This window comes from Lissotriton vulgaris, chromosome 8 (genome assembly GCF_964263255.1).
Source record: "Lissotriton vulgaris chromosome 8, aLisVul1.2, whole genome shotgun sequence".
NCBI lineage: Eukaryota > Metazoa > Chordata > Amphibia > Caudata > Salamandridae > Lissotriton > Lissotriton vulgaris.
Window position 1 is genome coordinate 196,826,028 of NC_141696.1, and position 26,745 is coordinate 196,852,772.

The following is a 26,745-nucleotide window of genomic DNA, read 5'->3' on the forward strand; positions in this document are numbered from 1 at the left end:
AACCGCTGTCAAACACCCCTCTTTTGAGGGGAAGACTACAGGAAACTTACTGTTGCATTGGAGAAGCTTCAGTGACACCCAGACGGAGCCCCTCCAGAGCCGCATGTGTGATTCTCACCCAAGGCACCTGCTGCAGCCACCGTGCCTGCGAGAGAGACACTCTCAGACTCCAGTCAGACAATTCCTGCTGTGTCGGCTAAGACTTCATTACTGCCCGGAAGGCCCCGGGGGAACTTGACTGCTAGATAGTGCTATTGCACTGGGGCACATTAGACTTTTCTAATTGAGTCACACTGGGACTCCGAGACTCAGACTTCTAGTGGGGCCTAACCTAAATTTTGCTTATAGTGAATGTGAAATAACCACTACTGCTATTGAGAGGGAAGTGGCACTCAAGGGACTGCCATTAAACAATGGAGCCCACACCTCAGGGGCTGCTTATATTGTTTGTAAATAAATACTAATTTTGTCATAAAAGAGTATTTGACTGGACAATCCTTTATTGCTGTATTGAGCATGGGCTGAGTTGTGATCCTCCCTTTATCTGCCTCCCATGAGAAGCCTTGGACTGCTCAAACACCGCTATCACTGAGAGTAATGTGCTGAAGGGGTACTTGACCCAGTTGCTCAGAATCTATAGTAGGTCAAGCCCGGGACATCAGGCGAAAAAGGCCCCAACCCCTACATTGGGCCCAGTAGCTCCTGCTTGCCCCGTGGCCCTCTTAATGGAGTTCTGAGGGTCCATCTAACCCCTGTGGTTAGAAAACTGGCATTGCAGGAAGCAACTACCATTACAGTACGGATGTTTATCATGGAGATCATGAGGACCTTCAATATAGCATCAATATCTGTAATCCACAGTGGGGGGGGGATGATAAATTACAATTTAAGATTAGAAATTAGTCAAGACAAGCCATCTACCTTATCGAGCAAACTTCAGTATTGACCCCAAAACTTCAACATTAGTCAAAAGTTTTTCAATGTTGGAAACTGGGTAAATACAGTCAACACCATTCATCGTCTCCAAGAAGGATGTGAACGCTTTACTGAAAAGTGTATTGTTATTTATTGTCGAAATCGACTCATTGCCCAGTGTTCTGCATAACCGTCTGTTAACCTCTCTCACAGGGCAGTGTGTAGCCATCAGGGGAGATGCATTTTCCCCCAATCAAAAACGTCAAAAGACACACATATTCCTAGACCTCCCCTGAAGGTACCTTTCCTTCGCACCTCCGTTCCAAATACACATTCTTGGCACTCACCCTCTCCAGGTCGTGCAGTCCCAGAAAGGAGGCTATTCCATCCTGCGCACCGTGGACTTTGTGACACTTAGAATGATGCAGAAGAGGGTCAACCACCAGCATTCATTTTTAAATTCGAGTTTTCTAGTGGGGCCTGTGACTCTCTTGCCTAAGATGTGGCTTAGTTTGCAGAGCTGAGCTACAAAAATAAAGTACAAGCAGAAAATATATTTTAGTGCAGTAAATACAGTAAGCTTAAAAGCTGCAGTTACCTTAACAATTAACCCCTTTGAATCGACCATCCAAATTTTGCGGACTGCCTCTTTCCTCGGAATGCCTTCTTTTTCCATAGCCATGACGATAAGGTTAGCGATACCCATTGCAGCCTATAGGAAAATAGATAGAGTAGCATTATACATAACAAAATAGTGAGGGTGAGAATAGATGGAGCACTTCTTCCTCTGGAAATGGGAGGTTTTTCAGGCCCTTCCTCCTTCTGATCACTTGTTCCAGGTCTAATAACGGATCTATGAACTTGTTGGTTGGACATACTGGAGCTTCAGCTATGCATCACAGGGTCTCATGCAAAGTGGCAAAAATGTACTGCACTTAGCACTTGTTTTTTTATTTAATAAGTAATAGTCTTGTGGATTTTAACTGAAAGTGCATCTACAAGGATAATTGGTTGATAACTTTTTATGGAGGTGTGGGTCAAAGTTAAACAGGATGAACTGAATGGTAATGCCCCGTTACCACGCGGGCATTACTACGATGTGCTTTTACTACGCAATTTTTAGTCGAACTGAATACTTTCCATTGGTAACTAGCTGAGAAAATTGGAGAGCGAATATATTCACAGTAACACATATAATATTTATGTTCTTGCCAATTTATTACAGACCAGTGCTAACGTAAAAAGTTTTTTTTAAGTTAGCCTGTAATATATTTGTTATTTATTTCCTCTCTGGTCCCTTCATATGGACACAATTGCAGCAGTGGCATATTTATCCACTATTTGACATGATAAATTGAACTAATTTCTCAAGGTGCCAAGTGTATCTGTTCTTCCTAATTCTGTTCACTTGTGTCCACTCTTTGGGGGGGGGGGAGAGGTGGGAAAAACCAAGCATTTGCAATGCAATAGGTCTCGCATTAGGAAAGTTTGAGCTTTTGGTATTGTAAATGACAAATTTTGTATTTATGTGTTGGTTTTGAAAATAGCTAAATTAATAGCTTTGTCATTTACAATTCCAATAGTTTTAACTTTCACAAATGTGACACCTATAGCATTTGTAATGCAATATGTGTTATATTTATGAGACTTCGATGTATTGATACTACAAATAACAATGGCTTTTAATTTGTTTAAATAATTAATGCTTAAATAAAAGTTTTTGTAATTTATAATGGCAATGGCTTAAACCTTTGTAAATAACATTTGTGAAGATTATGTTCAGTGTATTTTATTGTGACGAAAATCCAAGAACAGAAGTGAAATATTAACATTTTTTGTGACATTTGTAATAAAGCTTGAAACATTGAGAGAACATATTTGAACCAGTTGTTGTTGAATGGTTGCACAGATTGATGCTGTGGTGGCGCCGAATGATGCTGTGGCGTTCAGTGACGCTGTGGTAGCACAGTAACTGCAAAGGCCGCCACTGCCTCCTCCAACTGCAAACTTGCATTAAATTCCAGCGCAATTACCTTTTAAAGATAAAGTATTCATCACTGTTCTTATTTCTGTTCCTGAGCCGTCTCCTGAACCTAGGCCACAGTATGAAGCTACAGTGTGCAACCAACCAGTTTTCAGGGTCACTGGTTGTTTCCAGCAGAGGGCAGCAAAGGATGTCAAATCAGGACAGGCAAGTCGGTAAAACTGATTTCCTTAAGAGGATGTTTAGGATTATGGTCAGCTGAAGGGCACTAGAAAAAAATGTAATTCATTCCCAGTATAGGGGTTTCTGAAGCTGGGTGTTGTATAGACAAAATACATATCTAAAGGGTGTGTTTGAATTCTGTATAAAATCATAAACGCAGGTGCTAGGATGCTGCATCTCCCGAGATGTACAAATCATTTAAAAAGCCAGGATAAGGTCTTCAGTCAGGGTCAGTGCCCGAATCCATTCTTGTCTCTAGGTTGAAATTCAGACGATGAATCGCCTGGCTCTTTAATGGGGTATGCTGCAGAGACTATCTTTCTACTTGGCTGGCAAGTCTATGCTTTGGATTATATATCATCATCGAAGGATACATGTTCATCTGAATGGTGTCACAAAGGCGGGCAAGCCCCAATCACAAATCATAAAACAAACGAACATGCTGGAATGCTTACTGGTGGCGGATGATAGTGATGCAGGACTGGGTACAGAGAACTGCTGTATTTTCACTGCACTGGAAAGCCCTGCCACTCAATGCAAATCCTAACTTATAATGTATGCACTTTGCTATGCACAAAGGCATGCTTCTCGCCCAGAGCACACCTAGTGTTTGTTTTGCCGTGGCCATGCACCTGCTCCCATCGTGGATGCAGCCTCCGGGAGGAGGCTCGCCGCTCCCTCTCAGTCCATGCCAGGGTATTCACGTTAATCTCCAGCGTTGCCTCTCTTTGGCTCAATACAGTACCCTGAGCAGTGCTTGTTTTCTGTAGACAAAGTCTCTTCTGCAGGGCTCGGCCCGGTGAATGCTCAGCACTCTCTGTTGGACCCCAGTTAGTGGCTTTCAATGTTCCCATCTGCTTCAATGCGCTTCCTTTGTAGTTCCTATAGTGCTGTCCTTTTCCAGACACCCCTTTTGTTATGCAAGTCGCACTGGGCTCAGTCCTTCTTTTTTGCTCAGTCAGCGGGACCCAGGTGTCCTTGGGGGTTTTCAGTATTGTATTATGTTTCAGTTTCTGTATGGTGTGCTGCTGCAGCACGTGAATTCCGATCATAAGAGCTGCGTCTGATGTCTGTCCGTGCTCATCACCTAAGGCCGTTGTATTAGTCCTTTAGGTTCGTAGTACTTGCCATCTATTTTTCTAGGATAAAATTCGATTGCTAGTCACAGATGTTGGCCTTCTGCACCCTGAAAGGAACTTTACCTACCATAAGAATACCAGATAACTTCAGTACACATCTGGCGGTTTTTGTTACAAATTTGGTGGTATCGAAACAAAATACCCCTTGAGTGGTTTAATACTATACACAGAGCAACGGTAAGCCCCCTGCATGTACGAGCCTCAGGCTGGCTGTGGCACCCCCTACATGCACGTAGGCAGGCATGAAATGCCCATAGCATCCTCCTTTCTCCGACATCAGAGCCTGCATGGATCCCTCTGCAGCAGAAAGGACCATCCTCGTTATTCACTGTCCTCTGACGGCAGGGCCTGCATCACCATCACTCTCCCCTTGGAGGCGCTCCAATCCCACCCCATCGCCACCCTGTCCTCATTCTATTCTCCATCACGTACCTGACGCACTGTCCAATGAGAAGCCCACACTGCTCCCAGCACTGCAACATGCCGGCCGGGGGCTCGCAACGCGGACTGAGAGCTCGCGACACAGCGTCAGCGAGGGAGCGCTACGTCAAACCCCCCCTCCCCACCTACACCAGAGGGTGAGGGGTCACTCCAGTACAGCCGGCCGGAAGCGGAGCTCTCCTTGCCACCGTCAGGCACTCAGGCCCTGGCTTCATAAGGCACCCAGCGGATGCCTCTCAGATGGGCAAGAGAACTGAAATGAACACCGAGGCAGTCGGCATCGCACAGCATGCAGACCTTCACCTAACAGTTTTGGGGACTTACTTTCAAGTTCCAGACCCAACACCTTGGAAGTAATTACATTGTTGGTCGTCTCACCTCCATCTCACCACCAAATGACCTTTTCCACCCACTGCGCAACAGCGACTAAATAAACTGTTCTATCGTAAAAAAAACGGACTGGCATTGCACGGTTGTAAATGATGGCACACTGTAACAATGGTGTGACTTTAAAGGCGCAATCCTCTATATTTTCATTATTTAAGAGCGCAAATCAGGTCTCATGGTTGTCGGTTGCTGTGCAACAATAATACAATATAGATTTCATACCCCTGGCTCCTCGTTTACATGGTGCCGTTTGTAACCAGACAAGAGTCCAACACGTTACAAATGTAGCACCCTGAGCACGGAATAGCAACCGTAGGTACCGACCGAAAGCAATGTGTAACATGCATGCCGTTAAACAGGGCTTTAAGTGCCGGGTCCTGCCGGTGCTCAGCACTGGCATTTCTAAAACCAGGATGCCAAACTTCCGAGGCGTGGAACGCAGGCGAGAGAGGCAGGCTCTACTTCGATAGACAGGAGCCTGAGAAGTTCCGGCAGATTCCCCGCCTCTGTAGGAGGGTAGCGGTGACGTAGCTCGTCCGGAGCGCGGCACCTTGGAGGCAGAGGGAGCCCACAAACAAGCAGGGATTCCGGGAGAAGAAAGCAGGGATTCCAGGAGTGATGCGGTTCTCGGTAGAGAGCAGGAAATGCATAACGGTGCGAGGAAGCAAGAAGAGCCCGGTAAGTGTGGGGGGGGGGGGGGGGGGGGTCGCGTGTGTGGGTGTAACTGTGTGTGTGTGTAGCTGTGTGTGTGTAGCTGTGCGTGTGTATGTATATGTGTGGCTATGTGTCTGTTACCTGTGCGTGTGTATATGTGTGTGTGTCCCGATGCATTGTGCCTGCGTGGGTGTATGTGTGTGTGCGCATACGTGAGTGTGGCTGTGTGTGATTGAGAGAGGCTGTGAATGTGAGACAGGAGATGTGCACGGCGCCGGGCTGGGCGTGCGCGCCCACGAGGAGAAATCTGAGAAACTCTGCGCGTGCCCATCTCCTGTCTCAGACTCCCAGGAGACTGACAATAATAGTTGTCGAGCTAGATGCATGCTTCGCATGCGCACTCTAGCTCGACCTATACCTATCTATACATGTAGCTAGCAAGCATCCCCTTTGATAAGACCTGTCTCCAATAGTAAGAGTAACCTACAGTTAGTGGGCATCTTGCCATAAGACAGAGTATACTCTTGATAGTTTGCCCTTGAAGGACAAAATAGACCCATATGCAATAAATGATTTCCTCATAGCTCTGAAGTCCTTTCTCGGGTCCAAGGAGTAGGTACACGATGATCAAAAAAGCGAAATATTGGTACAGAAATAGCATTAACCTGTTGGCTGCGTCGAACGTTCAGTTCCAGTGCTGAACGTTCGAAAAACGGGTGGGGCAGCAGCGGCCAACGAACGTGCGCAGCTCTACCAAGGTAGTGCTCGCGAAGACCGTTGGCCGACGGCAGCAGCCAACGGGTTAAACAGTGCAGGTACTGACAGACAATGTGTTTTATTAGTTTATAGAAGATGAAACCTATACATAAAAGCGTACTTATAGCCGTTATTTAACAGCATGGTGTTAAATCAAACTTTAAAATAAAATTCAAAGAACAGGTTCGATACACAGAGTGCCACCAGGATCCTTTTTACAAGCTCTGCATACCTTTATGCTTGATAAACATCAATTGAAGTATGAAGAAATCATGGAGCAATCCTCCTTGGTTGCCAAGTTAGACGACTTCTTGGACACATCAGGCAAAAGTGTCCTGGTGCCCGACGCAAGATGGTTCATCAAAGGGAGAGCAAGAACCCTTGTTGCTGAACTCAGGCCATAGGTGGGGCATGCCAGCTGTCTGGGGGGGGGGGGGGGGGAGGAAGTGGATTGCTCGAGCTCAGAGCTTCTGTCTGCCCTCAGCTGTGCAGATCATCTGTCCATGCTAACGTGGGCATGATGTTAAAAGGGGAGCCTTGGTATTGTGGTTGAATAAAGAGTGGTGCGCTGGTCCAGGTAAAAAAATGGAGCTGGACAAAGCCTCTCTGTCCAGGAGAGCATATGTGAGCAGCAGGTACATATAATGTTTAAAATAAAAGTGTGTTGTTATTGCACGGACGCAGTTCTTCTTAGTTTCTATCCTTCATTGATTGCTTTTGGGGGGGTAAAATTTCAAAATTAACCTACATTGCTCCTTTCCTCGGCGACGCGTTTACTCAGTGTAACTTTATTGGATTGTTGACATACTGCCTGCTGCCGCTGGGGAACTGTATTGCTTACACTTGTGCCTTAAATGTGTCGTGGCCGGCCTGATGGTTGTGGGCCCGTATTTGTTTGCCTTATTATGCACAATAAAGGTTTATAAAAATTAAAAAAAAAGTGTGACACAACTTTGGTGAAAGAGCTACAAACAGCTTGAGAACAGGCAGAACACAGCAACGTTCCCCATTAGTTATATATGGGCCATTTTGTTGCATGGGCGAAAAGGAACATCATTTTATTATGCCAACTACTAGCTGGTTTATCAACAGGAGTAGATTTAAGTGTAATACGCTCAAAGAATTTATAGATCGCTGTTAAAAAATTAGAATCTTTTAGGTAAGGAAATAAACAAACATTGATGAACATATATCAATATGAAGAGAAACCTCTGTTTACAGGAGAAGGTATGTAACAACTGCCTCATTATGATTGAATAAAACATCAATGCCCTTAGCAATAATGCCCACTTATGATTTTCTGAATCTTCTTATAATTTTGAGACTTAGGAGAAGAAAACGTTTTAAAAGATAATACAACCACCTTAAATTTGAAAATGTAGATCTCAAGTAAGCAGGGCCTGAAGAAAGACAAATATTAGATTGCATGATTCCTCCTGGCCCAGGCCAATATAGGTTTTATCTACAGAGCATTTTTCTAGCTAAGCGGTCATAACCCCACCTACCAGTTAATTACATCCAGACAAAGGACAACAAGAATGGGCTCAAACCCCAGGTGCCCTCGTGCAGGGACCCCATTCCAATCCCTTGTGGCTACTACTGAACACCAAAATGATGGGGAATCAACGCTGATGTGCTCGATGGTGAACATTTGGTTTTGCCACTGCCTGAATGTAAAGACGCTTCACTGAAGTCACAACAACACTAATGCTAAGATTACAGATAATACATAGTTCCTATCCAACACATTTGCAGGATGCAGATATTAGGACTATTCGCTCAATGGGAATCATATTAGTGACCTCACAAAGTTTAAAAGATAAAGTAGTCAATTGTGGACCAAACCTGCAGATTGCACACTCATTGGAGAGCCCCTAGATCTACTAACCTATTTTACTCATATGTAGTCAGGACTGCTTTGCTCAGTGTCAGCTATATTGAATTCCTCCAAGATGACCATTTAGGCCAAGGAGTTGGCAGGAACTCCAATATCTTTGTGTTACCTTCCAAAAAACATAAATCAGCGTCATCATCAAACCCAGTCTTGGAGAAGGCTTTTCATTATTCAAGGCAGATATGAAAACATTTTTGACAAGGCATTTTCTATAAATCCCTCCCTGACACAATGTTGCATAAAAAAATATTTTAATATAGGCCAATTACCTCAAATGGCTATGAGTCAGCGCCTGCACATGCACAGGTTTACTTAGGATATAAACCATCTCTGACTGCGATCAACTGAGTGGAGGTGATGGATTGGAAAAGTCAGGCTGCTACCTCTTCTGACACTGCACAGAGGAAAGGTGACTGTAGCTAACAAACAATGTCAAAGCCAATAGGTCTTTGTATCACATGTGAGTCGGCCGAGTGCCTACGATACAAATCTCAAATCTGTTGTACCAGGGGGCATCTGAAAAACGGAAGCTGTAGCAAAATAAAAGTAACCCTTCTTTTTCTGTAGCATCTCTTTTACAGATGATTTAGTCAGCATCTGCTCCCCAGAGCTACAAGGTCCCTCCCCAACTGATTTCAGATGCAAAATAGTCTCTGATGCAATCCATAGGAGGTGGAAGGACACACCTAAACAATCAATAGAAAAATGGTGAGGCTAAAATACTCCCATGGGCTGATCCCATTAAGGATTGACAATGTTTTGAGCTAATGGGTGACATTTTCAAAGCTAGAATAAGCTACATACTGTGGTAGGCGGATCCGAGCCCTTTAAGGTAAGTATACATTACAAAATGTTCGTTATGCATGGTGCAAGTGCGATACACGCCAATACGAAAAAATCCACGTTTGTTGTACAAAGCTCTAGGCAGCACAATATTATTTTACATGAATGTATCAGTGGAAACCTTGAGGTCTATAATTTAATAAGTACACCTGGGAATTTATTATTAGAGTTGTGTGCAATTATTTTTATGCAAGCACAATCGCTTGGAACACCGATTCTTGGGCTATGCACATCACGTGTAACTTGTGGGGGGTTTTGTACCTATGCTCATTGCATAATTTTATCTCTGAAGGAGAATCGGATTAAATAGAAAAAGTCTTAAAGGAACTGTGAAAGTAGATGACATGCGATGACGTGTGTGCTGTGCCAGCATCTTTCACAGCGTGAATTTAAGAATGTGAACGACTATATATTGGACTTGATATCTCGAGGGGCATTTTGGGTGAGAAGAGATACTTTGCCTGTAATATTCACGGTCCACGGGTAACAAGCATAAAACCCAGAATTCTTGCAATTAGTGTGTTGCTTTTGAGAATATTTATGCAATTTCGTCCATATTTATTCATTATTTAACTCTTGTTTAATGCATGGTTCATGGTAATGAAGTCAGTAAAGGAGTGTAAGACATTATATGGTCTAATTCAAGAAGAATAAAGGAAAAACATTCTTAGGAACATACTTATTGACACTTGTAGACCTTTACCATCTCTGATGTTATGTTATGTTAATAAATGTGTTAAGCACGCAAATACCCGGAGGTGTCTTGGCGCTGAGCAGTGAATTATGCCAGTCTCTGAAAAAGATGAGAATGACTATTTATCGAATAGCCATGTTTTCAAGGCCTTCCTAAAGGCAAATAAAGTAGGGAGAAGGGCATAATACCTAATGGGATGTCCATCCATCCCCAAAAGATTAAGATTTTATTGAGATCTGCACACATGGTTTTTACAAAAGAGCTGCAAAACATCTTTATCAAAACAATTACAGTAAAAATAAAACCGAGGCGCGTTAACTATAAATGTCAATGCAAGCATCTATAAAACAATCAAACATGTACAAACAGGAGAGCAGCTGGTGGCGCTCTCAGGCTGATTAGGGTTTGCTCAATTGCATTTATTGACTGTTTTGGGAGAGGGGTGCTAGGATTTTATTAGAATTTTAAATCTGGAGGGGCGCGGGGTCCTTTGCCTTGAGATAGGGGTATGCGGGCTGGTATGAGATTGGCAAGCAAAAGTTGATGCATGTCTTATTTGTATGCGGTTTGTATTTTCAGTATAGCAAATTATTATATCCATGTTGATAGATTGCAAAATGTGAACTGTAAATGAGGCTGGGAACTTTTTTTATTTAATACAAAGACCATATAGCCTTTTCACATTTGTTTAATTTCTTTTAGATTTATAAATTATTAATGTGATAGACTTTACGGATTTACTCAGTACCTCTGCTTGAGGTACAAGCTGCTAATAATAAAAAAATGCCAATGCTAATAATAATAATATAAAATAATGATAATCTAAATAGGGTGCATTTGAGAGAAGCAGAATTAGCATTTTACATATCTAATGGTGCAGACATCAGAAGTGTAAGGGCTTGTTCACGACACCTTTCAAAACAATGGTATATACCTGCCTGGACGCGTACACACCAAAGAAGGGGGAGGTAAAGATCATACATATGGTCCATGTGATACTTGTCTTTCCATTGTTTCGGACCAGCGACTAGACACTCAGAGCACAAGTGATGCATTATTTGATTATAAACGGGTTAAAGTACCCACTGCCCTACATTATAAGGAAATTTCAAGTCACAGAAGAGTTCAAAATCATATAGCGGAAAGAGGCTGAAGGCAGAATTCATTTAGAAGGTCATGCAACTCGGAGGTAACTTTCAATATCCTCATTATGTATAATCACACCATCACCTTTCCCACAAACCACTTAAAAACTTGGTGCTCTTTCATATGAAAGAAATAAAATGTTTGGAAACATGTAAAATTAAAAACTCTCCAGAGCAAAAGTAAACATATAAAAAATGATGTTAGATAGTTCTTGCAAAAAAATATTAGAAGCAGTTTAATACAAGTAAGCTCATTTAAACATGCAGAAAAATACTAACTTATATAACTGCTTAAGGAGTGCAAAAAAACTTGTTGACATAAATATCTTTCTGCTACACAACTATAAAAGCAGAGCAGAAGAAAGAAAAGAAACTTTTTGTTCCTTTAAACAGCTACTTTAATTATGCCCCATAACCTGACCTGCCTTTCCCCTTGGGTCTGGCAGCAGGTATTGTGACCTCAGAACCTAACTATAATAATTTTTATTACAGTTGAATTCTGGCGTCATTTCTTTATAATCAGCGACTGGGTGCGTCACAAGTGGCCAGTTCTAAAGACATTAGAGACCGGCTTTTAATACAGGGATTGCAGAATCCCATACATTATAGGGTATATTCTGTCAGGCCCCTTCAAACTAAATGATAACACAAATACAGCAGGCCAATAATTTGATACAATAATAGCGGACCATAGGGTTGATCAGGCTTTTTTTTAGTCTACCAACTTTGATTAATAAAATGTTTATAATGTAATGATATTATACAGCGTCTTTAAAAATGCCCTACAAATGTCAACCTTTGCATAAACAATTAAAATAGAACTTCTAACAAATACAAAAAAATAATACTGTACCTCCCCAGCGCCTTGGAAAACAAATTTGTGGTCCGAGAGTTTATTCTTGGTTATTCTGAGGGCTGCAAAGATGCCAGCAACAGCGACAGAGGCAGTTCCTACAGCGAAAAAACACAAGGGATTGAGGGATGAACGTCATACGTAAAGACAAATGTTATTCATGGACAATAAGAAGCATTTAGATTCCAATCAATTCGGTCCATTGTCATAAAAAGTCAATAAAAGAACCGACTGCTTTTTGAGTACTGGATTTCTGTTCACTACAGCATCCATGTTTTCAACACTAATTAATAGGAACAAATTTAGGGCTTGGTTGAACAGGAGCCACACCTAAAGTTCTCCTACCTCAGTCATGAAACCCGTACGATTTTGATAGTCAAACCTCAGGTGATTCTCTTATGGTAGTAAAAAAAAAAAAAATCAAAAAAACTGTGTGGATCAGGAACTCCCTTCCCTTAGATGTGTGCACATTGAAATTGAAACCAGATGTTTCTCCGCTTATTGTCAATCAATTGCCTCTTGATTGACAATAAGAGGAGAAGCATCTAGTTCCAATTTGAATGTGCACACATCTAAGGGAAGGGAGATCCTGATCCACACAGTTTTTGTAACTTATATGCACTGCCAGACACAGTGCGACAGGTGTTGTAACACACCACGAACAATTAAAAAAGAAAAATTACGAGTAATTGAGTGCACGGATAAACTTTCTCAATTCTCTTATGGTAGTCCCATGCCCGGACTGTCCATCCGCCAGGAGGATGCTGGGCGGGGAGTCAGAAGGTTCTCCCTCTTAGGTTGGACCAAGGTAAGAAATATTTCTGTCCTTGGACTGGCGGGGAGACTTCGCAAATCTGGCCAGAAAAATATGAGGGCCATTGACAGGTTTTTTTCAGAAACAAACCCTTGGTTTTAGGGTTTGTTGATCAGGAATAAAAAGAATGCAGGCTGGATGGATTGACATGGTGGGGATACCATTATGGGGCTGCCATTACATTTATAACCTGCTGCCCCGCAGAAGCACTTTAGTGAGGAAGGTCCTCAGCAGCAGCAGCAGCAGCAGCTTGAAATACGGTTATGTGGGAGGGGCAGAGGCGGACATTTAACACCTCGGTGACATGGTAGACCGTCTGTGTGTTCAAAAAAGCTCCTGTAGTTCATACACTTCACAATGATACTGAGCAAGACTTAAATGCCTTAAGGTTTTTTTATTTCCTAAGCACCATGATGCGTGCATAACAGGGCAATTTTTGGTTCGTGAGGCATAAGCAATAAAACAAGGAACCTCATTTTTGCAGTCGGATAAATTGTAAAAAAAAAATTTAAAGAAAGAAGTCTGTGCATTCCTTTACTTTGTAAGCATAATCCCTGGTATATAACATTTTTTAGTACCACACTTGTGTGATGTCCATAAAACATGGCATGCTAAAATTACATATATCCTCCCTTAATTAAAAGTAACGTTTGTTTTACTAATTGCCATTGAAATATGATGTACAATATCAAAGTACAAGCATTTTATCCACAATAACATATTCAGAGAAAAGAAAAACACAGCTGGCAAATAAAGGCATGATGTTATCTTGGAAACAGTAAATGCCAATTTGTAATAAGGATATAGACAAATAAGGTTGACAAAGTTATGGCCCTGGTGGACATGCCTAAAGGTGTAGAAGGTGGACTCTTTTCTTTAGAATGGTCTCAAAGAGCCAGTAGGAAAATATGTCTTACAAATTGTTTTGTTGTCGGCATCAGGGTGTGGTGGTACGGCAACACCAAGACACTGAGCTATAAAGCCAGACTGGGGCAGCCATTAGACCTGTAGCCAGCAACTGACATCCTAGGTAAACCATGCAATTAGCCTCTCAAAATGTATTTTTCAATGTAATTTATTTTTATTTTGATTGTTTTCCTCAAATTTGGTGTCCCGCTTGTTTTGGGGCTTTAGGCAACCACCTAGTCCATCTATTAGGTAGGGCCACTCTGGACAGAAATGTTAGCAAACAGGCCGCAAGGAAACAAGGATAACTACAGAGTGCTTCCTCAGATATGTTATATACAGGATCGAGGGAAATTTAACACATATTTTGAAAAATTAAAGAACAAATTGAGACCTCTTAATGTGCACTGTATACTGCTATTCTTGGCAAAGGGTAACGTCCTACAGAAAGAAAAATCCTTCTATTTTGAGACACCAGAAGCGGCATGGGAATGAGCAGTAGATCGCAATGATTGGGCAGATGGGAATGATTTGAACGATGGCTGGGTCACAACACCTTCAGGGAAAGGGCTCATTGTGGAGGACCTGGTGAATAATCGAGAATAAATAAGGAAGACATGTTGGGCCGAACCGAGATTGAGAAAGGATGTAGGAGGCCAGCCGCATATTGGAGTATGATGTAGAATGCATACATCAGGCATGAGGACACTGTGAAGTACACCAGAGTATACCGAAGAAGAGGACATGGCCTCCGAAAGCAAGGTGCACATGGCCGTGTGTAACTATTTGGGAAGTGACTTCTTACTCTTGGGTAACAGACACATTACCGACCAAGCGGGAAACCCTAGGATCAGAATCTTCCTCACATTTCTTATCACCTACAATTTTTTAAACATCTAAGAACCTGCTAGTCTCCAAATTCATTTTTTCGTGCTAAAGGGCCCCATTTTGTTGCATGAAGACTTTACTACACAAACAAAGCAAAATGCAGCCTTAAAGCTATTGGAGATACATCATATTAATTCCTTCTCACAAATTTGAAAGTCAAACGTGGATATGCTATGTGGAAAGTGAGGGCAAATGTGGAGAGGGACAGTTGGGGGAGTGTGTTCCAAGAAGCGTCTAACATAGTGGAAACAGCTACTTCTCAGGTGGAAGTATAGGACAGGAAAAACAATTGTTACTTACCTGTAAACAGGTGGTTCTCCAGTATTGGTGTCTTTCATAGATTCACATGCTTGAATATTCCCCGTCGTCGGAGTGGGAGTCCCACGGTAAATAAAATAGCAATAAATACTAAATATATAATAATATATAATAAATATATATATAAATAATAAGGAAAAACCCAGAAAATGCATACAAAAAGCATCTGGTACCTAACCAAAAATTTCCACATAGGAATCCATGGGGAAAAAGAAGTTCCAATGCAGCCTATCCTTGTCATTATGTTAGTCCAAACTGCAGCCAATCAGGCGTCAGCAGCCCTCTAGAACCTTCTCCTCAGAGCTCAAGCCCTCAGATTTTCGTAGCACAAGAGTGACCACAGAGTCTATGAGGAGAAGCGAGCCTCTGAGGGGAGGATGGGAGGGTCGCATGTGAATCTATGAAAGACACCAATACTGGAGAACCACCTGTTTACAGGTAAGTAACAATTGTTCTTCTCCAGTATTGGGGTGTCTTTCATAGATTCACATGCTTGAATATAGAATAGTAAGCAGTCCGTATCCGAACACAGAGTTTCCAGGATGCAATGTATACACAAAAGGTTGGAATCAACAGGTGTAAACCCATGCCATAGAAGTCATACAACTAAATGTATACATAGAAAAGACATGCATAAGACTGGAAACCATAGGAGGAGGGTAGAACAGAGGCTCACCTTATTGAAAAAGATTCCGGAGCACAGCTTGTCCCACTGCGGTATCTCCTTCAGCCATGGCACCCAGATTGTAGTGCTTTGTGAACGTGTGCCTGCTGGACCACGTGGCTGCTCTGCAAATCTGATGCAATGGAACTCCGGCAAAGAGTGCAGTCGAAGAAGCCACAGACCTGGTAGAGTGGGCTCTAACTGTAGACTGTAAAGGCTTTCCTGCTTTCTGATGACAGAAAGCAATCGCCGAAGCCACCCAGCGGGCTACTGTAGGTTTTGTGACTGGCCGCCCTTTATGAAAACGGCCATAGGCTACGAAGAGCTGATCTGATTTTCGGAACTGGGCTGTTCTGCTGATGTAGAACTTTAAACATCTTTTGATGTCCAAAGAGTGCAAGCGTTGTTCCGCAGGTGATTGCGGGTTGGCAAAGAAAGACTTCAGTATAACAGGCTCATTAATATGGAAGTCTGACGGCACTTTTGGAAGGAAAGTAGGGTTTGTGCGTAAAAGCACAGAGTCCGGTTTGAACTGCAGAAATGGTTGTTTAATCGTGAAAGCATGTATATCACTCACTCGACGTGAGGACGTCAAAGCAAGTAAAAGCGCAACCTTCCAGGTGACATACTTGAGGTCTGCTTTATGGATTGGTTCAAACGGAGCAGTCATTAATTGTGATAGGACAATGTTGAGGCGCCACTCTGGAGGAGGACGCCGAACTGGAGGAAAAGTCCGAAGAAGTCCTTTGAAGAATTGACGTATCAATCTGGATGAGCATAAGGAGGCGGAGCCATCATGGCGGAAGCGTGATATTGCCGTCAGAAAAACTTGTAAAGTAGCATGGGACAAACCCGACTGAGCCAGATGGAGAAAGAAAGGGAGGAGCTCAGCGGGCGTGGCACGCAAAGGATGTACTCCGGCGTCTGCACACCAGTGGCAAAAACGTTTCCATTTCAACTTATAAGTCTTTATAGTTGATGGAGCCCTGGCCTGAGCGAGGATGTTACGACACTCCTGAGGGATGCTCAGATGTGCAAATTCACAGTGCTCAGGTTCCAGGCTGACAAGCTCAGGGAAGAGGGGTCCGGATGGTAGATTTGACCCCTGTTCATGGAGAGAAGATCCATTCGAGGATGAAGAAGAATGGGTTTGCATTGAGACAGGAGTAGCAGCTCTGAGAACCACGCCTGTCGCGGCCACCTGGAGCAATCAGAAGGATGTGGCAGGGTTCTCTCCGCATTTTCCAAAGTACTCGAGGCACTAGAGGGATCGGAGGAAAAGCGTAGGCGAAGCGATTCGACCAATCCATCAAAAGGGCATTGCCTTGGGATCCTTTGTGGGGATGCCAGCTTGCGTAAGCGGGGCATTTGCGGTTCTCTGGAGTCGCAAAGAGGTCGATTGCCGGGAATCCCCAACGGTGAAAAACCATATCGAGTGTTGGCTGGTGGAGTTCCCACTCGTGGTTGGAGGATCGGGACCTGCTTAGGGAATCCGCCAGGAGGTTGGACAACCCCGGAAGATGAACTGCGGTGATTTGGATTTGATGATTGATGGACCAGTCCCAAATCGCCTCTGCCAGGCGGGATAACACCGGAGACTTCGTTCCGCCCTGCTTGTTTATATAATGCATGCAGGTCGTGTTGTCCGTCTGTATGAGAACTGACTCTCCCTGCAGCACTGGTTGAAATGATTTCAGGGCCAAAAAGATAGCCATAAGCTCCAACTTGTTGATGTGCCAGGTCTTTTGATGCAAAGTCCATTTCCCTTTCACGGACAGGTCTTGGAGGTGAGCTCCCCAGCCCTCCAGGGAGGCATCCGTCGTTAGTGTCAGATCTGGGGTGTTGGACAGAAAAGACGTGCCTGCCGCTAGCTGGTGTGGTTGTGCCCACCATTTGAGCGCCTTCTTCATGGGAATGGTGATGGAAACTTGATCGTTGAAGGAACCGGTGACTTGACGCCACTGCTCGTCCAGAGCCTGTTGGATAGGTCGTGCTCGTAGTCGGCAATGAGGGACAAGAGCGATGCATGACGAAGCCATCCCTAGAAAGGACTTCAACAAACGGACTGAAACGCACTTCTTTGCGAGAAGTAGCGAAACTAGTCGGAGAATCCTTTGCTGACGTTCCCGGGAGACAAATGCCTTGGCTAGCTTGGTATCCAGCGTTGCTCCTAGGAAATCCTTGCAAGTTGTTGGCTGCAATTGAGATTTCTCTAGATTGATGGACAGACCCAAGGAACGGAATACTGTCTGACAGACTGCAGTATGGTGTAGAAGTTGTGCGCGGGATTGTGATTTCAGAAGGCAGTCGTCGAGATATGGGAATATCTGTATGCCTTGGAGTCGAAGAAAAGCCATGACCGAAGCCAACATTTTTGTAAAGACTCGGGGGGCCGAACGGAGGCCAAATGGAAGGACCCTGAATTGGAAATGAAGGTGCCCCACCTTGAAGCGCAGGAACTTGCGATGAGCCGCTAGAATCGGGACATGGAAGTAGGCGTCTCGGAGATCGATGGTAGTCATGAAATCTCCGACTGAGAGCAGACGCAAGATCTCTGCAAGCGTGAGCATACGGAAGGTCTGATCCTTGAGAAAATGATTGAGTGCTCTCAAGTCCAGTATTGGTCTCCATTCTCCGTTCTTTTTGATGACAAGGAAAAAACGGGAATAAAACCCCTTCCCTCTCTGTGACTTTGGCACAACTTCCACCGCACCTTTTTGAATGAGAAGGCGAACCTGATGAAATAGTTCTTTGAGGTGCGGAGGTGGCGGTCCGGAAGGTGGCGTTGGAGGAGGTACCTCGACAAATTCCAATGCATGGCCTCTCTTCACAATGTCGAGTGCCCAACGGTCCGTAGTAATGGAGGACCATTGAGAACCAAACAGAGAGATTTGACCTCCAATTCTCCGTTCGATAGACAAGTCATTGACGTTTGTTGGATTGTCCTCTGAAATTAGACTTCCCTCTGTAAGTTCTGGCAGGTTGCTGACGGGAAGACTGCTGGCAGTTTCCGGTGTAACGCTGGTTACCTTGGTTGAAGGACCGATATTGACTGCTTCCTCCACGAAAAGTGGATGTAGTGCCACGTCCTCGAGCACCCCGAAAGGGCTGCTTCTTAAACTGAAGGGTACCCAAAGCACGTGCAGTGTCCGTGTCCTTTTTAATGGATTGTAGCGCCTCATCAATATGCGCTCCAAATAATGACTCGCCGTCATATGGCATATCTAGGATTCTTGCCTGAACTTCCTGACGAAACGAAGTTGAGCGTAACCAACCCTGGCGACGCAGGACGGCCGCTCCAGCGAGCTGGCGAAAACCAGTGCAGGCTACATCCACTGCGCAATCTATTAGTTCTTCTGCCGTCCTTTCTCCTTCTTGTAGAATTTTCTGTGCTTCTGCCTTGGAAGCATCTGGGATTAACGCTACATAAGCGGACATGTCGGCCCAAGCCTGACGGTCATAACGACCTAATATGGCCATTGCGTTAGCTACTCGAACCGTTGTAGAGGACATGGAGGAAAATTTTCGCCCAATAGCATCTAGGCGACGGCCCTCCCGGTCCGGAGGAGCAGCGATTGTAGACGCCGGATTCTTTGAACCTCGTTGAGCTGCCTGCGTGACGACAGAGTCGGGCTTAGGTTGACCTGTAAGGCATGCTGGAGATCCTACAGGAGCTTTGTATTTCTTCTCCAACCTCGGCAGTTGTGCTGGTAGAGAGTTTGGCATCTTCATTATTTTCTCCCCTTCAGACCAGATGAAGTCTATAATCGGGACTGTGTGGATCTGTTTCAAGGGCTGATTCTTGAAATCGTATAGGAAGCAATCTTCCTCACGGTGTGCTCGTGGCAATTTGAATCGCTGCGCCGCCCTGTCCATTAACTGGTGGAAGCCCGCGATGTCTACTGGAGGAGAATCCGCTGTTGGCACCTGAGAAGGAGATGGTGTTTGAGCACGATAGTCATCCCACTCCGCCAAATGTTCTTCACCATCCTCATCTACTTCAGAAACTTCACCATCCTCACGCTCAGGAGGATTCTCGTCATCATCATCCGCCGGATAAATGGTAGTGTGGACACGAACTGATGTAGTTCGGTGAACAGTTACAGGCGACGCCGGTTGAGGGGGAGCCAGAACCGGGTCAGAAACTGGATTTAGCACCGATGGAACATTTGTAACTTGTGGCGTTGGTGGAAAACGCCGATTGTAATCTTCCAACATACTTTGGAGGTTCGATATCATTGATATAGGCAACATCGCAGTTGGAACTTGAGGGTGAGTTGTTTGATGTTGGCCATACTGATCTTCCTCGTCGTTACTGAATTCTTGGCATTTAATATTCAGATCTGAAAGACTGTGCGCTTGGTCATCAGACTCTTGATCAGAATCAGTAGCAAACAGCGGAGATGGAGGATTAATCATCTCTCGCTCTGTAAGAGTCTCGAACTGTGGTTTGCTGGACTGTAAAGGCAATAGAGGCATTGTAGCAAATGAAGAGGCCGGCGTCGAAATTGTGTCCTGCGTACGCGTCGACGGCATGACATCAATTGACTTCTGCAATGGAATCGACTTGGATGCCATCGTCGACGAGGAGACCGTCGACGGAACATTCTTCATTGGTATCGTCGGAGCCATCGTCGACGGAGCCTTCACTTTCAATGTCTTCGTCGACGGAGCCATCGTCGACGGAGTCGTCGTCGACGGAGCGGTCGTCGACGGAGCGGTCGTCGACGGAGCGGTCGTAGACGGGGCAAATGGCACAGGCCCCCTCGTCGACGGGACAGACGTCGACGGTGCGCTCATCGACGAGGGCGTCGACGGAGTCAAAGTCTTCAAACTTCTAGTCGACGACGACCGGGTCGTCGACGAGTGAACTTTCTTCGTCGTCGAAGACGAAATAGGAATCACAGAAGACACGGTCTTAGAACTGAGAACCACTCTCATCGACGACGAAGACGTCGACGCTAAAGCTGACGACGATCCAGAGGCCAGCGTCGTCGTGACTGTCGTCGTCGATTTTGATCCAGAGACAGCCATTCTCGTCGACGGAGCTGAAACTACCGTCGTCGGCGGAAAATCCGTTTTCTTCACAGAAAAACTGGACTTTGAAGCAGAAGGAGCCTGAGAGCTTTGTCTCGTGGGCCCAGACGTGGTAGGTAAAGGTGAAGACACCGCAGGGGTCAAAGCGAGGGAAACTTTCCTCTTTTTAAGAAATGGTGAAGGCACCTCCTGCACACTACCACGTTTAGAAGCTGCTTTAGAACGGCCTGACCCAAGACTTTCAGCGTCAGAAAGTACATTGTCTTTGTCCTTAAGCCTCTGAAGCCAGACAAGTAAGCGGCCTTCTCTGTCCTTTTGAGTTTTCTCTGAGAATTTTCTACAGAGTTTACAGGTGCCCACTTCATGGTCCGGGTAAAGGCAGTAAATACACTTACTGTGTGGGTCATCATGAAATAATCTCAGCTTTCCACAGGAGGAACAAGCTCTGAAGAGAGACTTCTTACTTGAAGACATTTTGGAGAAAACTGGAACACTTGAAGAGGAAAAACTGAGCAGAGCTCAGGGAGACTCCCTTACACACGACGTGCGGTAGAAAATCTGAGGGCTTGAGCTCTGAGGAGAAGGTTCTAGAGGGCTGCTGACGCCTGATTGGCTGCAGTTTGGACTAACATAATGACAAGGATAGGCTGCATTGGAACTTCTTTTTCCCCATGCATTCCTATGTGGAAATTTTTGGTTAGGTACCAGATGCTTTTTGTATGCATTTTCTGGGGTTTTCCTTATTATTTATATATATATTTATTATATATTATTATATATTTAGTATTTATTGCTATTTTATTTACCGTGGGACTCCCACTCCGACGACGGGGAATATTCAAGCATGTGAATCTATGAAAGACACCCCAATACTGGAGAATGGGGAGTTCAGTGGAAAGCTGCAGGGTGCAGGAGGGTGAGAGGATTATAGGCATTATAACTCCTGTCCCTTTTGTGTAGCTGTGTCCACTGCAAGCCTCTGGTGCACCGGGGGAGTTTATGCAGAACTAGAAACTGATATATGCAACAGAGGAAGAATACTATGAACAGAAATACCACCATCTGACAACTTCCTAAAGGAATACTGAAGAACCACACAAGTCCACATGGTGTGTAGGAGCCACAATGGTATTCAAATCACCACAATTCTGGAGTCTGCCACATGGACCTAGACAGACACATAAAATGAAGACATCAAGGAAAGGAGGGAGAAGCACAACAATAAGAACACAAAGCACAGCTCAAAACTAACCCAACAAATGGATGATCGGGTCTTGACCCTAGCGACCATCCTTGAGTCAAGTTTCAAAGGCCATTTAAAACTCACCCGCTCACTTTCATGGAAAAAGAGGCACCATAAACTGCCGGGGGACTAAAAGGAAGCTCGGCTAGGAGTGGGCAAAGAATTCCGCTCCGCAGGCGGAGTTCGCTCAGTTTTGCTCGCTCCGCGCACCGTGCGGAGTTCTGCTAAACTCTGTGAACTCCGCCCAGGCCTAGACTGGTCCCCAGCGTCTAGGACAGCCTGAAAACGTGTACTGAGAGTTAAGGCAGATCTCCCCATCCAAACCACTAACAGTCAGTGTGCATGCCTCCAGTCACTCCAGCAGTCCCTCTGAGGATCTGGCCGGTGATGAGTCATGGACAGTAACATTTTGGCTCACTCAACCTTCCTCGAAGAGCCAGCATGCAGAAGTGAGCAGTTTTCCAATGGAACATACAACCAACAACAACTAAAAGCACCCCTTCTGACTGTGTTTATAAGCAGAAATCCAATCCGGACCATTTTTATGTACGTGATCAGCAAAGAATGTCTCCTTGCTGATTTGATATTTCAAAACCATGGGCTCTGTTAGAAGCTCCTTTAAGAGTCAGGCAGAGACATATGTAAGCACTCTGCTTGGGATTCCAAACAAATTTTTCTGTGTTCTATTACAAAATGCGTTATTTTTTAGATGTACTCTTTTATGGCTAGCCACAGCCGCATATAGATTTTCTGACTGAAACTAGACAGCAATAACATAGATTGTGTCCATAGCTTGTGAAAAACCGCCTGATGAAGGCCCTAGCAAACTCTGATAAAACCAGAACCTTAGACATACTGTCAAGAAGCATTCACTCTGCATTCACTCTGCATTTGAGTATGAAGTGAAATACTCCCAGTTTATGCAAATATTCAATAGAATTTCTTACAAAAAAGAATGGTAGGTACTGGGAACCAGCTTGCGCTTATAACGCTTTGACGAGACCTTTGACCTTGTACATCAGAAGAGTAATGACACTAGATAGCATGGTCTCAAATGACACCAGAGTCAATGCAGATAAAACTAAGCATGGGCGAATTTTGTGAATTCGCGATCCGTGAATTTGCGGATTTGCGAATTCGCGATCAGCAACATTTGCAAATTTGTGCGAATTTGCGTATTTTTGGTTTTTGCGTGTTCGCTGGGTTTTTTGCGTGTTCGCAGGGTTTTTTGCGTGTTTGCTGGGATTTTTGCGTGTTCGCGAGCCGCTTGCATAGCGAAGTTACCCATGCAGTCGTTTATGGGAGAGGGAGAGAGAGATAGATAGATAGATAGATAGATAGATAGATAGATAGATAGATAGAAAGAGAGGGAAAGAGAGAGGGAGAGAGAGAACGAGAGAAAGAAAGAGAGGCCGGATCTCTGAAGGGCCAGATTCCTGAGTTGCCCCTACAGAACATACAGCTTTTTATTTTTAGCAAAATGCATATGAAAATTGTGCTGTAAAGGTCTCTTTTAATTTAACCCCTCCTGACAGCTCAAAATGGGTGTATTTGCCATCCTCTCCCTTCTTCCTGTTTTTTATATCTGTAAGTGCTTCCTGATGAGGTTTAATTCCTTGGACAGGTGCCTCGTTGCCTACTTGTAACTATTCTCTGACCCTGCTTCAAGGGTCAGAGCAGGGTCAGAGAATAGTTGCAAGTAGGCAACGAGGCGCCAGGAAGCAATTAGCAGCAGGTGTCCAAGTTGAAGTTAATTTGTTTGTAACCCTTTTGTAAAAGATTACAAAGAAATTAGGTTCAACTTTTGCACCTGCTGCTGTAACCCTTGCTTGGCTGAAAATTCGTCCCTGCTGATTCGCGGATTTTACCGCGATTTCGCGAGATTTGCGGATCGCGAAATCGCGGAAAATCCGCAAATTCGCCCGCGAAACAGATTTTACGCCCACCCTTAGATAAAACCATGTATAAATCAAAACAAAGACATGCATTTTAGTGGGTTACAAGTGGATGAGGTTCTGTAATGATAAACACCCACAATCAGAGATCCTCAAGACACCATAGTTTGTAGATAAGACTTTATGACTCTAAATACCCAATTCAGCCAGGTGTTAAGTAAAGCACAGGATGCAAAGTACATTAACATTATTCCTTCTAAGAGCCTTTACATTGGCATCTATTAGCTTCAGTTATGGAACCCAAAGGGCACTGGTGCTCTGATGAGATGCAGAGATGCCATTCTTCAGTACCGCAGGAAGTTTAGTTACTGGAGGAATGAATGAAGGTGGAGGACCCAATGCTGAGGAGAGACTGCAATACAGAGGCTAAAGGAGAAAGTGGTCAGGGACACCCTGCACCCTTGAATATTCAGAAATAACTGGATTGATTTGGGGAACAAGAGATTTACAAAAAGGTAAAAAGTAACCGTTTCTATTAGTCCATCAAGTACTCGGCATAATGACAAGCACGCCCTGCCCATGCAGGAGGCAAGTAGAACATATTTGGAGCCTTTAAATGATTCTAAAAAGGACACCCAGACTCGGTTACAGATCTCAGGGTTTTTAGAAGAGCGGAGCCTGTGAGAACTGACTCTTAGTGAGAGAGAATTAATCATGGGATGCAATGGTAAAATAGTTACTGATAAATCAATTCTCAAGTGTAAAAGTGCGTATGTGGTGCACATATTGTGCCGTTGCAAGCCACTGGGCACAGGCAGTAGCATTTGACAGCCTTCGCCTACATACGGCTGAAAATATTTTGTTTAATTAAGGGAAACGGTGATAAATGTCCAGAGCTCAAAGGAAAAAGAGTTCCCCATATCAGGAAGTGGAAGGATGCAAGTCAAGTAGTGAGATGCACGTTAAAAGTGAACCGCACCTCGGAGCGGGGGAGTGGGGGGGGGGGGGCGAGGGGGTGTCGAACTCTAAAAGAGGGTGGAAAGGAACTGAAATGGGATGGAAAATAAAGCCATCGAGGCAAGAGCAAGGAGCTGACCGGAAGCAGCGTTTATATTGTATTGTAGACAAGAGGTCTTCAGCAGCAGTATATAAGGGGCTGTATCCATGCACCTGCGTCAGTTTTGCTTGCAAAAAAGAAATAGAAGTATTAAAGTTTCGTAATAGTTAAAAAATACATCCCCTATATTACATGTATTGGTTTTGGTGTCTAGCTAAGCCCTTCACTACGTCTTTCCTTCAGTAAGATCAAAGGGGCCAAGCAACTGGTGAACATAACAATGTGTTTATTTGTCATTTTAGCGATCTTAGAAGGACGAAAGACTGAGTGAACCTGTGACCATACTGTCAAACACAAACTCCTGCAGTGGATGCAGTAGCCACTGGGCCACTAGACCCAGATAACCGGTGCTCACTGCATATACTGAGCGACATAAGAGAAGGGCTGATAAACGACCAGGAGGAGAGCGATCTTGTACCTTTTCAGCAGCGTAGTGACCGTCTGGTCACTGTTCTAGTGTTCTGAGTTGTATGATTGTACCAGCCACTCCTCGAGGGCTGGCTTACACCCCACCCCACTCGCATCCATCACAGGTGTCACTGGACGTGTGACCCTGCCAATAAAAGGGGCCGGGCGCACCTGCCCTGGGCCAGTTCCAGCTACCCTAATTCTGTGTCTGCGTGTTCCTTACTACTGTATTTTCTGCAGTAGACAGGCTTGTGATGGTATTTGGGCTCATGAAAAGGCTAGAGTTTATCATATACATGCAAGAATGTTAGCAGGGCATTAAAAACTACTTTTAATGTACCAAAGCAGTGGAGCACATTATATGGAGAACCTAAACAAGGCTGGTCCCCAGGTGTTGCATTTATACAACTTGCTCCGCCCCAACACATCAAAACTCAACTGCAAGAGCACCAGATACTGGGAAGCACAATTAAACATCAATCTCACAGAGCAAGAGACACACTCCCTCTGGGAGTCCACTTCGAAAAACATGATCTCCCCGGTGCAAGCCCAAACAAAGTTCTGGTTACTGCACCACATATACTGGACCCCTGCGCGATTAGCGACGTTGGGCCTCAGAGAAACAGACCGTTGTTGGAACTGTGACTCAGAAAAGGGAGACCTGGCGCACCTCATTTTCAACTGGTCAAAGGTGAGAGAGTTCTGGAATGAGGTCTTCACATTCACAAACAGAGCCCTAGGGTGCACACTAAAAGAAGAATTTGCCACAATAACCACAGCAAGCTTAGGGGTAGACAACATCACAAAGCAAGACAGTAGCCTCCTTGATTTCCTCCTAACTTCAGCTACCAAAACGGTGCTTGCCAACTGGAAAGACACTACCAAGGCTACGTTCAGAGGGTGGTTCAACTGGATAACATTCCTCAGAGGTGCAGACAATACAGCACTTAGATACGCCCCATGGTAGAATCCCAACAGAGGGATGTGGACAACGCTAGACAAGTTTATTGACCCTTACGAACCCCCATGAAGGAAAGAAGGGCAGAATGAAACATCATAAGATAGGACGAAACAGTATGAGGGTCTACCACAACACCCAAATCAACATCTGCATGTTTTTATCTGCATGTTTTATGTTTTGTGTGTAACACGAGCTAAGACAAATACTGCAATCACCTGCTGTTTTTGTGTTAAGTGTAAACACACAGAGTGGTGATAGTCCACCAAACTGCAACGCAATGGTAATCCCCGTCTAATATTTAGTGAATTGTTAATTCATGTTAAGTGTGCTAGATTTTGTAATGTACTGTAAAATTCCAATAAATACAACTATAAACAAAAAAAAAAAAAGAAGAAGAGGCTCTCTGCACCCTCAAAGAGCGCTTGAGACACTCTCAGTGAATTCACAAATAAACATCTCGTGGGTCCCACGGACATCATTCTCACGGACATCTCACTATCTGCTCCGGTGCCTCGCTCGATGAAGGAGGTAAAATACGGCTAACTCCTACCTGGGGTGCTGCGATTA

At 44.4% G+C, this 26,745-nt stretch overlaps 1 protein-coding gene across 1 annotated transcript in view; it reads right to left on the bottom strand.

Moving 5' to 3' along the window:
- Positions 1–26,745, bottom strand: part of ME3 (malic enzyme 3) — a 137,022-nt gene that overhangs the window by 28,165 nt on the left and 82,112 nt on the right. The window contains exons 5-6 of the mRNA XM_086933976.1: positions 11,928–12,025; positions 1,514–1,627 (exon numbers count right to left, since the gene is read on the bottom strand). Of these exons, the coding sequence (XP_086790102.1) occupies positions 1,514–1,627; positions 11,928–12,025 (212 nt within the window). The remainder of the gene's footprint in view (positions 1–1,513; positions 1,628–11,927; positions 12,026–26,745) is intronic.